Below are 14,042 nucleotides of genomic sequence, written 5' to 3' on the forward strand. Positions count from 1 at the left end.
TCTTCCAAATATATCATTTTAGATATGCAGCTCTTGGAACCCTAATACCATAAACTGTTAATGTTGTTTTCTTTTTTCTTTTCAGTAGAACAGTTCTATTAAGAATTGTTTGCATAACGTGAAGTAACAATCTTCACATGCTTGAAAACAAGCTGATCTGTAGTAGACCATGTTTTCTGTTCTTACAAGAATTTTTCATTTCCTTTTTAGCCTAGTTTTTATCTTCATCACTTATCAAACAGTGCTGAAGTTTTATTGGTTTAATGAGGTGCGGTTATACCGTGCACAAGATTACCATGTGTTGGCCTTTCTGGTCTTCAAAAGATTTTTATTTCATATTAAATGAACTTCATATTAACTCTATTTCTGTTGACAAAGGAGCAGTGATAATACTTGACAGAAATACCTCTAATTTAGTAATGTAAGAGTGCTTCTTTAGTAAATGCCATCTCTAAATACTTCTAATACTAAACCAAATACTCCATAAAATACAAATAAATTTTATACTTACATTCCAGGTATGTTCACATGCTATTCGGAGTAACTGAAGACGGTACTTTATTATTATGGGAGAGAGAAAAAGCCTCCCGTATTTTGAATGAAAAATACTAAAACAACACAAACTGAGGTCACTGGGGAGGAAGGCCTATGGAATGTTTTGTATAGTGGTTCAACTGTGCCAGATTCATCTTGGAGAGCAGCTGGTAGTGTTGGTCAACCATATAGGAAGAGTGAGTGCACCATAAGTAAAATCACAGGAGAAGTTAGTATAGAACAGATATCAAGATATCCAATAGTGAAACCCTCATTCTGAAGAGGCCTGACATCAAACCTGAATTGTAAATGTTAGGTCATCCTGAAAAATGGTGTGATATATCTGCAGCCTTATAACAAATGTAGACCATTACTTAAACAGCTTTATTTTCTTTTCCACAGAAATTTGGCTGTGACGGTATAATAGGCTCTCTGGCTCGTGAAGATCATTGTGGTGTATGCAATGGTAATGGAAAGTCTTGCAAGGTCATTAAAGGTGACTTTAACCATACCAGAGGAGCAGGTAAGTCTAATTATTTAGAAGGCTCAAAAACGTGTTATTTTGATTACTCTGAGTACTAGAAGTGAGATATGTTTTTTTTTTTTAAAAGAGATGCAGTTTATCAGTTTCAGATCTAGAATAATAGAATCACAGAATCAGAGAGTTGCTCAGGTTGGAAAAGACTTTCAAGATCATCAAGACCAACTGCAACCTAAGCGTACTACCCAAACTCTAACAACCCTCTGCTACATCACGTTCCTGAGATATCTACAAAAGATATTTTTGAAATCAATCTCACTCCAATCATGTTCAATATTTAACATAAAAGTAAATGATTATTTCTATAATGCTGCAAAATACACGAGCAAATTATCTGATTTTTCTACCCTAGAGACATATCATTTCATAGAAATGGTTGCTAGAAATCTGCAAAGTATTGTTTTTGTGTGTTTAGTATGTAATTAAATTGTGAATTCTTACAATATTTAGATCAATGTAATATTCTTCAAAATAAATGTCCAAATTATCTTTTGTTACCCAGAGTGGTATCATTAAATGAAGCATTGAGAGATTATAAAGTCAAATGTGTAGAGAAGTCATATCTTTTCATTATTTTATGTTAATGGCAACATAATGTAAAAACTAAAAAGATTTTCTGGTCCAGAATGAATATTAGATTTTCAGACAGTCTTATGATTTGTTCTTTGAACAAGATGACTGACTACAGCCCCATACAGTTGACAGAGTGAAAGACTGATATCCTAGTGAATTCAATCATGCATCATGTATACCTTCTCTTATTTAAGTCTTTCCTTTCAAAGAAAGTTTGGGCAATTGTTTTCAGCATTTGTTTGCTGTTAGACTTTTTGTTTGTGGTGTATAAAATGCACCAAATTTCAATACAGTAAGTAAATCATATAATAAAATAATGTAATTAAAATCAGACAATATCTTCTTGGACAGTTATGGACTTTAATGCATTTCATTCATGCAATCATCAGTTAAAAAACAAAAGACAATCTTCAGATGTTTCTTCTGGGACCTTAAACTGAAAGTAGTGCAGAACAAGGATCCCAAACCATGGATTATACTACAGAGGAAGTGACAGCTAGTAGAAATAGCAGCGTGTCAGCAATCTTTTACAGCTAATGTGAATTTCCAAAATCTTCTCAGAATCATTCAGAGTTCTTTGTCAATCCATAATATTATAGTATTGCCATCTAATCGCAGCTGTGTTGTTTTATTTCTCAAGAAGCTGGAATGTCAATAATAGCAATAAATGGAAAGTGTTATTTGCTCTTAAAGAAATGATATAAATGATCCTTTGCAGTTACCTAATAATCATGCTTCCAGTTTGTTGAGAAGATTCTGTAAGTGCTCAGTGTTATCCTAGACAGAATTACATAGCTGGGAAGAATAAAAATTTGTTTTACGGCCCACTATTTGAAGTTCACCTAGATAATCTCAAATATGATTTATTTATAACACAGTATTTTCCACCTGCCTTGCCTTTTCACCTCTTTTTGCTTAAAGCAAATTACTAAACTAAACAAATTACTAAAAACTAAACATGTCTTTTCCCACACTGTATGGAACCAATTTTAATGTACTACAATAACTTTATTACATTGACTGTAATAACATACTTCAAAATCATTCATAGCAGCAATTGAACACTACAGCAAGAAAGCAGAATCACAAAATACAAAATACGAATACAAAAAAAAAAAAAAAGAAAATAGTTGGATGATTTTATATATATATTTTCTAATGATGTCATATTTTCTCTACTTGCGGAATGAAATAAGAATTCTTTTGCCATTGCCTGATGTGGTAATAGCATTATGTTACTTGGTTTCATCTGTCCTAGACCCAGTGTATTCCTTGCTAATTCTCTCTATATTTTATTCTACCACACTGTTAAAATTTATATCACACTATATATATTATGTACAAGGCACAGTATCATCATTTGTTAATGACTATAATCTTTTTTTGAATGCCATTGTTATACAAATTATAACTTTCTAAATATCAAAAACAGAATTGGAGAGAGGAAATAAAAAAACCATGCAAGATGTACATTTGTATAGAGTTCTATTTAACTCAGTACATTTGGACATTTGGTCTCATGTCTAGGTTATGTGGAAGCTTTGGTGATACCTGCAGGAGCAAGGAGAATCAAAGTTGTGGAAGAAAAACCAGCTCACAGTTACTTAGGTAAGTATCATGGCTTAGTGCTTGTTTTCTGTTTGGATTAGCACTGAAGAGGTCTAAATAGGCATGCTTGTGTGATTAAATGAAACAGTAGAAAATGAAATAATTGAGAGAACAAATAAAGAAAATTTGAAGAAATGCGATAGGAATGGCTCCTGCATTTTCTGTTTTTTGGAACTTTCATCAAGCCATTTCAAGACTTTCTGTGCTTCATGTGGAAAACACTAATGAGAGCTCTTCATATTGAACTAGTGAAAATAAATGCTTCATACTGAAATGGAATAATTTCTACAAAAAAACAGAAAGACCAATATACAGGAGATCACCAAAAGTCAAATGAAAGTTCAAAAATTAGAGTAATAATACAGAAAAAAATTATTTTGATGATTTCAAATAATTGGAATATTTTCATGGAAATAATTAATCATAATGACTTTTTTAGTTTAGTTTTTTTTTTTTCTTTTCATTTTTATGAAGTTGTTTTTCATATGAAGAAAGCATTTTTCTGTCTTAATGATTTGTGGAGCTCTTGTCTAGGGGAGTACAATTTGTAATTATTGTTACAGGGTTTAAGTTATCATAATTGGTCCTGTTCGGTGGACTGCTTGCATTTTAACTTGTAAGAAACTCAGTACAAGAAACAGGACAATGAAATTAAAATTTCCCTGGTTTGACCACTGTTATTAGTTCTGGTCATAAGAAATACCAACGTTTTACAAAACTTTTTACTTGATCATTCTCAATATCTCACCTGAGAGAATGTCAAAAATGGCAAATCTGAATTATTAGCCCTTAAGTTACCAGTGAGTTACTATTTGCTTATTGTGAGGGATCTGCTTATCCTGTTAAATTATTGGAAGAGATTTATAGTTTTGAACAATTTCACTGTGCATTAATGGAGTATAAAGATATAGGTATAGGACTGTTGGATCAATAATTGGTTTCATTGATAAATTTCTTAATTTTCAAGTTATTTTATTCCTCTTTGCCTATTACCATTAACAGACAACTGAAGTACTGTTTAGTTCTTATATTCTAAATAATACAAAAATAAGTAAACACTAGACTTGTATTTAGGGAAATTAATTCACTTCTCATAAGTGGTAAATTTTCCTTCCTTATACTGAGACAGACTAAGAAAAGTTAATTCTTTTTATACCCTTGAAATCATATCAGTTGTTCTGATTATTTTTGAAAGCGCTCATTAATACCTGATCAGCTTTTAATTTATTTTCACTTGAATTTTACTTTTCTTAATGCAGCTGATGTCTGAATGATTATCAGCCAGTATCACACATCTTTTTTTGTGGGGGGAAAAACAGCAACAGATCTCTTCTTTCTAACTAAAACCTAAATTATTGTTTTTTTTATTGTTATTTATACTAGCCAAAAGTACTTAAAAATTCTTCAATTTTAAAATATATTTATATTGAAAGCACAAAAATCAAAATTGAATAGGACTAATAAGTTGAACATTAAATTTTTTGACCAAGAGTGGTGAATTGCAAGTTCTGCAAAGAAAGTGTAAAAGTTTCAGCTTAGAAACAATGTTTTTCAGAGAACTGTCTTCAAAATTTTGAAACACAAAACAAATTAAATTCTGTCTTTCTGAATCGTTTATGTCTTATAGTTCGGAGTTTTCATTTTATGTTGCATGGTAGCTTGTTTTCTAGGTTTTTGAACTTGAAAAGAATCAATATACTTCAACCATATTTCTGGCCACATTATTTTCATATACGCACCTTATGATTAAGTTCCTAAAATAATATAGCTAATTATCTACAAAATAACTGCGTAATGATTTAGCTATAAACATACTGTGATGCAGTATACATTTAAAAAGTGTGGGTTACAAGGTAGAATCCAATTTAAGCTGTTGGAAATATGATCCCTGTTTTCCATAGGCTAAACAGGGAAGCAATCAAAATAAATGCCTTTCCCTGTTATCTTGGAAGTTGCGATGACGATAATGAATTCATTAGTAAAACCACAGTACATATCAATAGCATCATTGTGTAAATGTACTGTGGAAGCTAGTCTTCAGAGAAGTTTCTTCTGAACCCCTCAAATATCCTCTTTATCTGAGGTATATCAACATACACCACAATAACAGGAGCTCTGTCATCCTAGGGAATAATGTAAAGTATGAACGGCAACTGCATTTACTGAACTGATGAACGCCTCTAGATATGGCCTATCTCCTATGCCTTCTGGAGGATTTATTCACAGATTTTAAAAAACTGTGTTTTTTTTCTTTTTTATTATATAAAATATAAATATCATAAATATATATGATATAGCCAAATATTAGTTATTCCTCCTACCCTTAAGTTATGTGAGAAAACACATACAAAATTCTGCTTCTTATGCCTTGTCTGCTGTTACATTTTCCTTCCCATTTGACAAATGTTTGCTTTTTTTAAAGTTGTTAAAGTAGAATACAGGAAGAATCACAGAATCACAGAATCACAGAATCACCCGGGTTGGAAGGGACCCCAAGGATCATGTAGTTCCAACCCCCCTGCCTAGCAGGGCCACCAAACATACACATTTAGATCAGGTTGCTCAGGACCCCGTCCAACCTGGCCTTAAACACGTCCAAGGATGGGGCATCCACAACCTCCCTGGGCAGCCTGTTCCAGGGCCTAACCACTCTCCTAGTAAAGAACTTCCCCCTAACATCCAACCTAAATCTTCTCTCCTTCAACTTAAAACCATTTCCCCTAGTCCTGCTGTTGTCAGCCCTTTTGAAGAGTTTACTCCCCTCCTGGGTGTAGGTTCCCTTCAGGTATTGATAGGCTGCAATGAGGTCACCCCGCAGCCTTCTCTTCTCCAGGCTGAACAAGCCCAACTCCCTCAGCCTGTCCTCATAGGGGAGGTGCTCCAGCCCCCTGATCATCTTAGTCGCCCTCCTCTGGACCCTTTCCAAAATCTCAACGTCTTTCTTGTACTGAGGGCTCCACACCTGGACACAGTACTCCAGATGGGGCCTCACAAGAGCCGAGTAGAGAGGGACAATCACCTCCCTGTCCCTGCTGGCCACCCCTCTCCTGATGGAGCCCAGGATCCCATTTGCCTTTCGAGCTGCCAGAGCGCACTGCTGGCTCATGTTCAGTCTCTCGTCCATCAGGACCCCCAGGTCCTTCTCTGCCGAGCTGCTCTCAAGGACCGCTCCTCCCAGCCTGTACGGGTGCCTGGGGTTCTTCCGGCCCAAATGCAAAACCAAGAAGTTTATTTATTTTTTTTTTATAGGAGATAAAACAAATTTTGAGATTATAACACTCACATGACAGTTGCAAAATGGCATGTCGGTTCCAGATCCATAATGAATTACTAAGAATACTTAAATTGTATTTAGCTATACAGATAGTTTTTAGTCCAAAACCTGAAATTTCTCATTGGTAATTGGAAATGAGAGAAATTATTTGTTTTTAACTGAGATACAGAAGAGGATTAACTCCAGGTGTCCCTGCTTGAGCAGGGGAGCAGAACCAGATGACATCCAGACTTCCCTTCCTACCTCAGCCATTCTGTGAGCTAAGTAATTGTTTTGGCAAACACAATCAAGCTGTTTCAGGGATGCAGACCCTTTGAACACCTGCAACTGAACACTGCATAGCCCTGTAATTCCTCATTCTTTTGAGATGTCAAATTGACAAATATGTGGTTCTTGTCCAGTTTTCTTTATGAAGTATGTTTCCTAATTAAAAAAAAAAAAAAAAAAAAAAAAAGTTGTACTGCTGGGGCCTATGAGGTGAAGAATGTGGAAAAGAAGGCAAGATCTGACAAATTACACACAATTTTGAATTGCCCACTTTTGAAAATGCTGATTGTTTTAAAATACCTTTGAAGCTGGTTGAGGACCTGGTCCCATAGCAGAGGCCAGAGTCCCCCGAGATTAACCATGTTTTCCTTTTATAAATAGAAGGCTGTGGACAGTGATTAATAACAAAAAAAAATTGAAACATCAAGATGCAAAAACATTTGTTATTAAGTCTGTAACTTTGAAAGCTGTCAACAAACAATTTAGCAAACTGTTTAGCAATATAAACTAAGCATGCAAGTTCATGAAAATGAGTTTGAATTATTTTCCAGGTAAGAATATGCACATTTTTGGTTCTTGCTGATCTCTGTTACTGTTTTAACAGCTTTTTTACTGCCCCATATTTTTCTCATAGACTGAAATAGTGGGGGAGAAATAGTCAGCTTGAATTTAAGCACTGAAGAATCATTTCCTGTGTGTATAAAGAGCTCTAGAACTTTAAACAGCTGAGCAACCCATTCCATAAAAAAAAAACAGTATTAGCAAATAGAAGTTTATTTTGTTCAAATTGTGCTTATACCCGATTAAAATTTTTATTGAGCTCTTATATTGCCAAAGCAGAAGACAACATGAAAAGTGATGTGAATCAGCTCTTCCTTGACAGTCAATAAAACTTCACCTCAGTGGTATGGACTGTCTTAAAGTCATTTTCAAAATAAGAGTGAAGATTGATACCAACATGGAATCATGCTATCTATGTTTTCTGCTCAGCGCATGCAGATAAGTTATTTATAAAAATAAATACTAGTAGTATATTTTTGCATGTACATATTTTAATATGGCTCAGATTTCTCTGTAGAGAAAAAAAAATGCCCTTCTATACAGAATTATGCCGCAGATGCAAATTATAACACCTCAATTAAGTATTCCCCTGCTTTTATATCTAATACCAAGATAATATGTGTTAAAGTTCTGAGAAAAGTGATAAAGAAAGTGCATGTCGGTTAGCAAAGCTATGAATGAAAATCTGTAGTGAAGAAAATGGGTTTATCAGGAATCATTTTTTGAGTTACATGAGGTTTGGAAATAAGTTCACTGTATGTGTGAACACTGCCAGACAGGAAACAAAAGTAGCACTTAACTAATTTTAAGCATAGGCTAGCACTTATTTTATGTGCAGTCTTAACGAGTCTTTAATTTTCATTAGATTATATATTTGCATATAGATAAGACACTTGTAACTTTATTACTGTTTACCATGGAATAGTTGCTACGATTACAGTGATTAAGCTGGCCAGCCTGATTATTTCATTTTATTTTCAAGACGTTTCTAAGAAATTAAGGTCAGTCTTTTTTTTTTAAAATACAAAATACGTTTGTTTTCAAATCATAACAAAACATACACAATCCTTTTCCTCTTCTCAGCTTCTTGTTATAATAATAACACTGACTTTAACAAAAGGATTTCCTGGTTACTAATGACCAGTTGGTGCTAATTAGTCACAGTAGAGGTGACACGTTATAAATTACTTTTAGCAATATGCATACCTCTGGATGTAGCCTATAAATTGATTGTTATTGCTTATAAAACGAAAAAGAACCTGTGAGCTTGTTCTGCTTTTTCATTAGTGTTATGACCAATGACAAAAACATAATGTGATCAGAGAGCATTTGGCTGATGGGTTGTGCTCAAAAGGTTATAGAAAATGGGCTTGTGTCAGGCTGGGGGCCAGTTATTCATGGCAGTTGAGCATTTTTAAGCTTTTCAGTTTGAGAAAAAATACTCCTTTGCTGACACGTGCTACATACTCAGCTGATAGCATTTCTGTTTGATTTCGCTTCTCTTATTTTGTTTCCTTAATATCAAAGCAATTATTTGGAAAAGACTGAAGCAGCAGCAACTCATAGGAAGTTTGCTGCAGAAGGTGATATCATGTCCCTTCGTTAGTTAATTTTGAGAAAGCAGCAAGGAATTATCAGCATTAATACGTGACCTCATAGAAAAAAAAGCAACATCCAATAGAAGTTTCTTCTTGTAAGAAGACATATCGTTTACTGAATATATCCCATATGGTACTGCAAACTACAAGTATAGTTGTTTTCAGCATCTTTAAGCATTTAATTGTTCAAATAATTTTCCATTTACATTGGAAATAAATGCTTCAAAATAAAATAATTTAGTAAAAACAGGAACAAGAAGGCATTATGCCAAATTGCATGTAACTCCTAATTTCAGTGGCACCATATATAAGATCAAGATGGAATTTTGTATTTCCTGAGTTGATAAATTGACATTTTCTATGTTATTCAAATTTTGAATATTAATACTCTTAAAATGTATTGCGGGTATCACAGGATAACCTTAATGCAAGTGAAACAGTGATTTCCCTGATGAAAGATGTCACTGAAAGCATCCTGGTTTAGAATTCAGATTCGTATTTTTTTTAATATATTTGACATATTTCTTGACAAAATCAAGTTCAACCGAAGTGACTTTGTTTTAGTTAGTTTATGAAGAGTATGTCTAAATTTTGAAAAAACAAACAAAAAACAAACAAACAAACAAAAAAACCAAATTCACAACTTCCAAAGACACTTGCTTCCCTCTATTTTTGGCACAAACTCTTTTTCTGGTAGATTTTCCTCATCATAGTTTTTTAAATTGTTTGTCTTTTTCATTATGGCTATATTACTCAGTATTTTTTATAGCCTGAGAGGCAATACACTTGAGTGCTGAATTTTCTTCCTATGTTGCATTAATCTGTACAGTAGATCTTCCTTCATCAAAAGCTAAGCAGAATAGGGATTATATGTATGACGTGGATTAAAGCTCAGTGAACAAGTTTGCAATAAGAGGTGTGACAGAGTCAGATGTAAAAGCTGGACTACCTGAATTAAAGCCTAAATTTTAGACATGGCAACACTCACTCTTTTAACCCCATGGGCTCAGCTGAGGAAGCTGAGAGAAGAAAATGCAGGAACTGACATATTTCTGTTGTTCCAGGACTGAGATTTCAAGTCTTCTGAACACAACTGTGTGCTGTCACACATAACGTTGCTTTTAAAGACACAGAAAACAGTGCAAGGTCTACCACTATAAACAGGATTGGCATCTACAGTTTTAAAATTAAATAGAACTCAATTACCACTAGTAATAGAATGTTTAAAGCTGAAATACCAATTTTTAGATCTTGTAAAATGACTTGTTATTTTTATCACAAGGCATTAATGGATTTTATAATCCTAACATTTATTACACAGCACTGTAGTAGTACGCATCAGTGATGTCTTATGCAATTGTATTGCTGCCAGTCCATAGAGCTATTGCCATTGTTTCCCATAGAAACAAAACATAACAGTATAAATATGAATAGGAGAAAAGACAATTACAGGAATGACTCACATTAACTTACAAGTTTAAATAAGAAAATTTGGACAAGGGTTAAGATGTTGAGGTTCTCTTAAAACAGTTTGATGCCAAACATGCAATTTCAGTGAAGAGGAATGTGTACAACTTTTTGTCTGAAAGGTGACTTCAAGTACAACCTTCCTTCACATGCCTATTTCAGACATTATTTTGAATAAGAAAATTATATAAAATAAAAAAAAATAAAAGGTTAAAATAAAGGTTCCTCACAGAAGAGTTTCTGCATAGTTTAATATAGTAAAAAAAAGTAGTATACTGTGTTTTCAATGTCTGAATATCTTTACTGACTTGGTGATGCTTTTACATTGTAATTTGACCAAAAAGATCAATCTGTTTCTGTTTTTTAGAGCAATCAAATTAGATGGTGAAAGTCTGAGTAAAATAAGTGCTTAAGCGAGATAATAATAGCATTGTCAATTTTGAGGTGGGGAAAATGTAGATTTAGAGGTTAGAAAGAAATAATTTTGAACCAGAATTTTTTTGAATTTCTAATGTAGTTCCACAAATATTGAAAAATAACTTGTGAAAATTGTATTTCCCTGTCTTGTAAAGGTTGTAGACCCTAGGAATGGAGAATAATTGCTTTTGTCTTTTTTAATTTAATGAATTCTGGAACCTTCAGTCTTACTAGGCAATAAAATACTTATTTTAAATTCAATTAATGCTATGCATATGTGATTTGGACAAGCATTTCTTCCAAAAATTGTTCAATTTAACTTTCTGTTAATAGCATTCGTAAGTACAAAGGCTTTTGTGAAAGTAATGTTTCCCATTTTACCGCAGTGGACCAGTATGCCAGAGACAGACGTTGGTAGTATGGCAGAAAAGACTGAACCTTCCTGCCAATCCCCTGTTATGTTTTGTTGCTGTGTGACAGATGGCAGCAGAGGGACAATCTTATGGAATGGTGTCTGACATGGAAGTGTGTTCGAAGCAAATGTGTGTAATTGAGCTCTTTCATGAGGAAAAGCTGGCACCCGTTGATATTCATCGATGCTTCTTGAACATTTGTAGAGACTAAACAGTGGATGTGAGCACAATGAGGCAATGGGTGTTGTATTTCAGTAGTGGTGACAGTAATGTGAAAGACAAGCCACACTGCAGATGCCCATGCACAGCTGTCATACCATGAAATGAAAGACATATCAATTAGGTCATCCACATGAATGAGTGGATTATGACCAGGGAATTGTGTATGGAGTCGAATATTGGTTTCAGTGCATCGGCAGTGATGATGGCAATGTTGAAATATTGCAAAGCTTGTGCCACGTGGGCCCTGCAAATACCTGGAACCAGAAAGAATGTTATATGCAAGTTTGTCAGAACTGTTTGGCCAATACGAGGCTGAGGATGACTTTTTCCTGGACTGCATCATTAGCAGTTACAAGATGTTGTATCACTGCTACTAGTTGGAGTCAAAACAGCAGTCCATGGAGTGTTGACATGTCAATTCCCCATTGAAGAAAAAGAGATGGCTTTCAGCAGGTAAAGTGATGTGCGCTGTCTTTTGGGATAGGAAATGGATGATCCTTCTGGATTTCGTGGAATCCCATCAAACCATCAGTTCTTACCACTACATCACTATGATGACAAGAGTCTCAAACATCCAGAATAAGACTAGAAAGAAAGACAGCCTTTCTCTTGCATCAAAATAACGCCTGGCCCTATGGAAGTTTGAAGACTGTGGAGCACTGCTAATCTTGGCTGGACTGTCCTACTGTCCTACCACACCCACTGTACAGCCCAAATTTTGCCTTCTGACTTACCCCCATTCAGGCTGATGAAAGATCAACTGTGTGGGCAGTATTTTCCTAGCAACAACATTGTCATAGCACTGAAACAGTGAGTCACCTTCGCTGGTGTAGATTTCTACAAGTACGGTGTGCAGGCTCTTGTTTGTTGCTGGTAAAAATGCATAACTAATGGTGGTGACTATGTTGAAAGATAGTGTTTTGTACTTTTTGATTTGATAACTTCTTTTATCAAATAATGCTACTGTGCTTTTTGCACCTGTTGTAGTTTCCATGGAAATAAATAAGAAACATTACTTTTGGAGCTAACTATGTATCTTTGCAGATTTACGTGATTTCATCTACCAATTATATTATCCAATCAGCATGTAGAAAGAGGCCAGAATCACTAATGACAACATTTTTTAATGTATTGTTGCAGCTCTTCGAGATGCTGGTAAGCAGTCTATCAATAGTGACTGGAAGATAGAACATTCAGGAACGTTCAATATTGCTGGGACCACTGTCCATTATGTTCGAAGAGGTCTCTGGGAGAAGATTTCTGCCAAAGGTCCCACAACTTCTCCCTTACATTTACTGGTATGACAATATTAATTTTGTGTTTCATTTAGCCTTTTTTTCTACGAGATGTTTTCTATCCTCCTGGTGCATTGGCTAAATTTGGCACAGTACTGCCATTTCAAGGTTGAAATTACCATATTTTCCATTCAGAAGTAGAGTTTTGATACAATGTAGGGAGGAAAAATTGGTAGCCAAATGACAAATCCAAAAGAGAAGATGAAGAAATGATGCAGAAATACTTCACAATTTAAAATTCCTTAATTGCAGGAAACTGTCTTGAATGTCTAAATAGTTTGAAATATCTCATACCTAGGGAAGGCATCATCTTTTTAAAAGCACAGAAAACATAATTTCCTGGATTTGTTATGAATTTTGTTTTGCCTTTATTTTTGCTTTTGTTTTTGTTTTTGCTTTTTTAAATTTAATGAATTATTTTACCTGGGGAGCTTTTAGACCTTTATGTTAAATAAAAACATTTTTCCCATTATTCTGAGTTAGGTACCTCTAGTAATTTTTCCTATCAAATCTATCAGAAAACTCTAAAGGCTACTGAATCTCAGAATCATAGAATCATAGAATGGCTTGGGTTGAAAAGGACTTCGAAGATCATCTAGTTTCAACCCCACTGCCATGGGCAAAGTCACCATTAGACCAGGCTGCCCAGAGCCACATCCAGCCTGGCCTTGAATGAATAAGTTATTCTGTCAAGGTCTTCAAGATTATTTCTTCAAAGATTCTGTTGTGTTCTCATCAGTGCCTGTCCTCATAGGAATGTTTTCCTCCTCTGTAATTTACAGGTGCTGCTTTTCCATGACCAGAGCTATGGTCTACACTATGAGTACACAATCCCACTGGATCCTCCACCTGAGAATCAGAGCTCTAAAGTACCAGAACCTCTTTTCATGTGGACTCATTCTGGCTGGGAAGATTGTGATGCTGTATGTGGAGGAGGTAAAAAAAAACCACCAACAATGCAAACATTCAATGCATATGTATATACAGCATGCATATATATATATATTTACCCTGTATATATAAATATATATATATATACATATATATATACACACACAAACTAGAACAAAAGGTATATTAATATTTCAGACTCTGGTGGTCAGTGTAGTGCGTTTAATAGTAATGTGCCCATTGTAGCTGGTATGATTACATAGAATAATCGACATATTTCTTTCTGTTCTTCCTGAATATATTAAAAGAATAATGATAACTATAATGATAATCTTAATGATAATCTAGTTAAGATTCAAACTAAATAAAGTAGGTAGAAAA

The 14,042-nt window shown here is 34.4% G+C and overlaps 1 protein-coding gene across 2 annotated transcripts in view; it reads left to right on the forward strand.

The window, feature by feature from the left end:
• Window positions 1–14,042, forward strand: part of ADAMTS19 (ADAM metallopeptidase with thrombospondin type 1 motif 19) — a 159,657-nt gene that overhangs the window by 117,710 nt on the left and 27,905 nt on the right. For both annotated transcript variants that reach the window (XM_048931929.1, XM_048931930.1), the window contains exons 15-18: window positions 937–1,057; window positions 3,176–3,256; window positions 12,616–12,773; window positions 13,553–13,706. In XM_048931929.1, the coding sequence (XP_048787886.1) occupies window positions 937–1,057; window positions 3,176–3,256; window positions 12,616–12,773; window positions 13,553–13,706 (514 nt within the window). The remainder of the gene's footprint in view (window positions 1–936; window positions 1,058–3,175; window positions 3,257–12,615; window positions 12,774–13,552; window positions 13,707–14,042) is intronic.

This window comes from Lagopus muta, chromosome Z (genome assembly GCF_023343835.1).
Source record: "Lagopus muta isolate bLagMut1 chromosome Z, bLagMut1 primary, whole genome shotgun sequence".
Taxonomy (NCBI): domain Eukaryota; kingdom Metazoa; phylum Chordata; class Aves; order Galliformes; family Phasianidae; genus Lagopus; species Lagopus muta.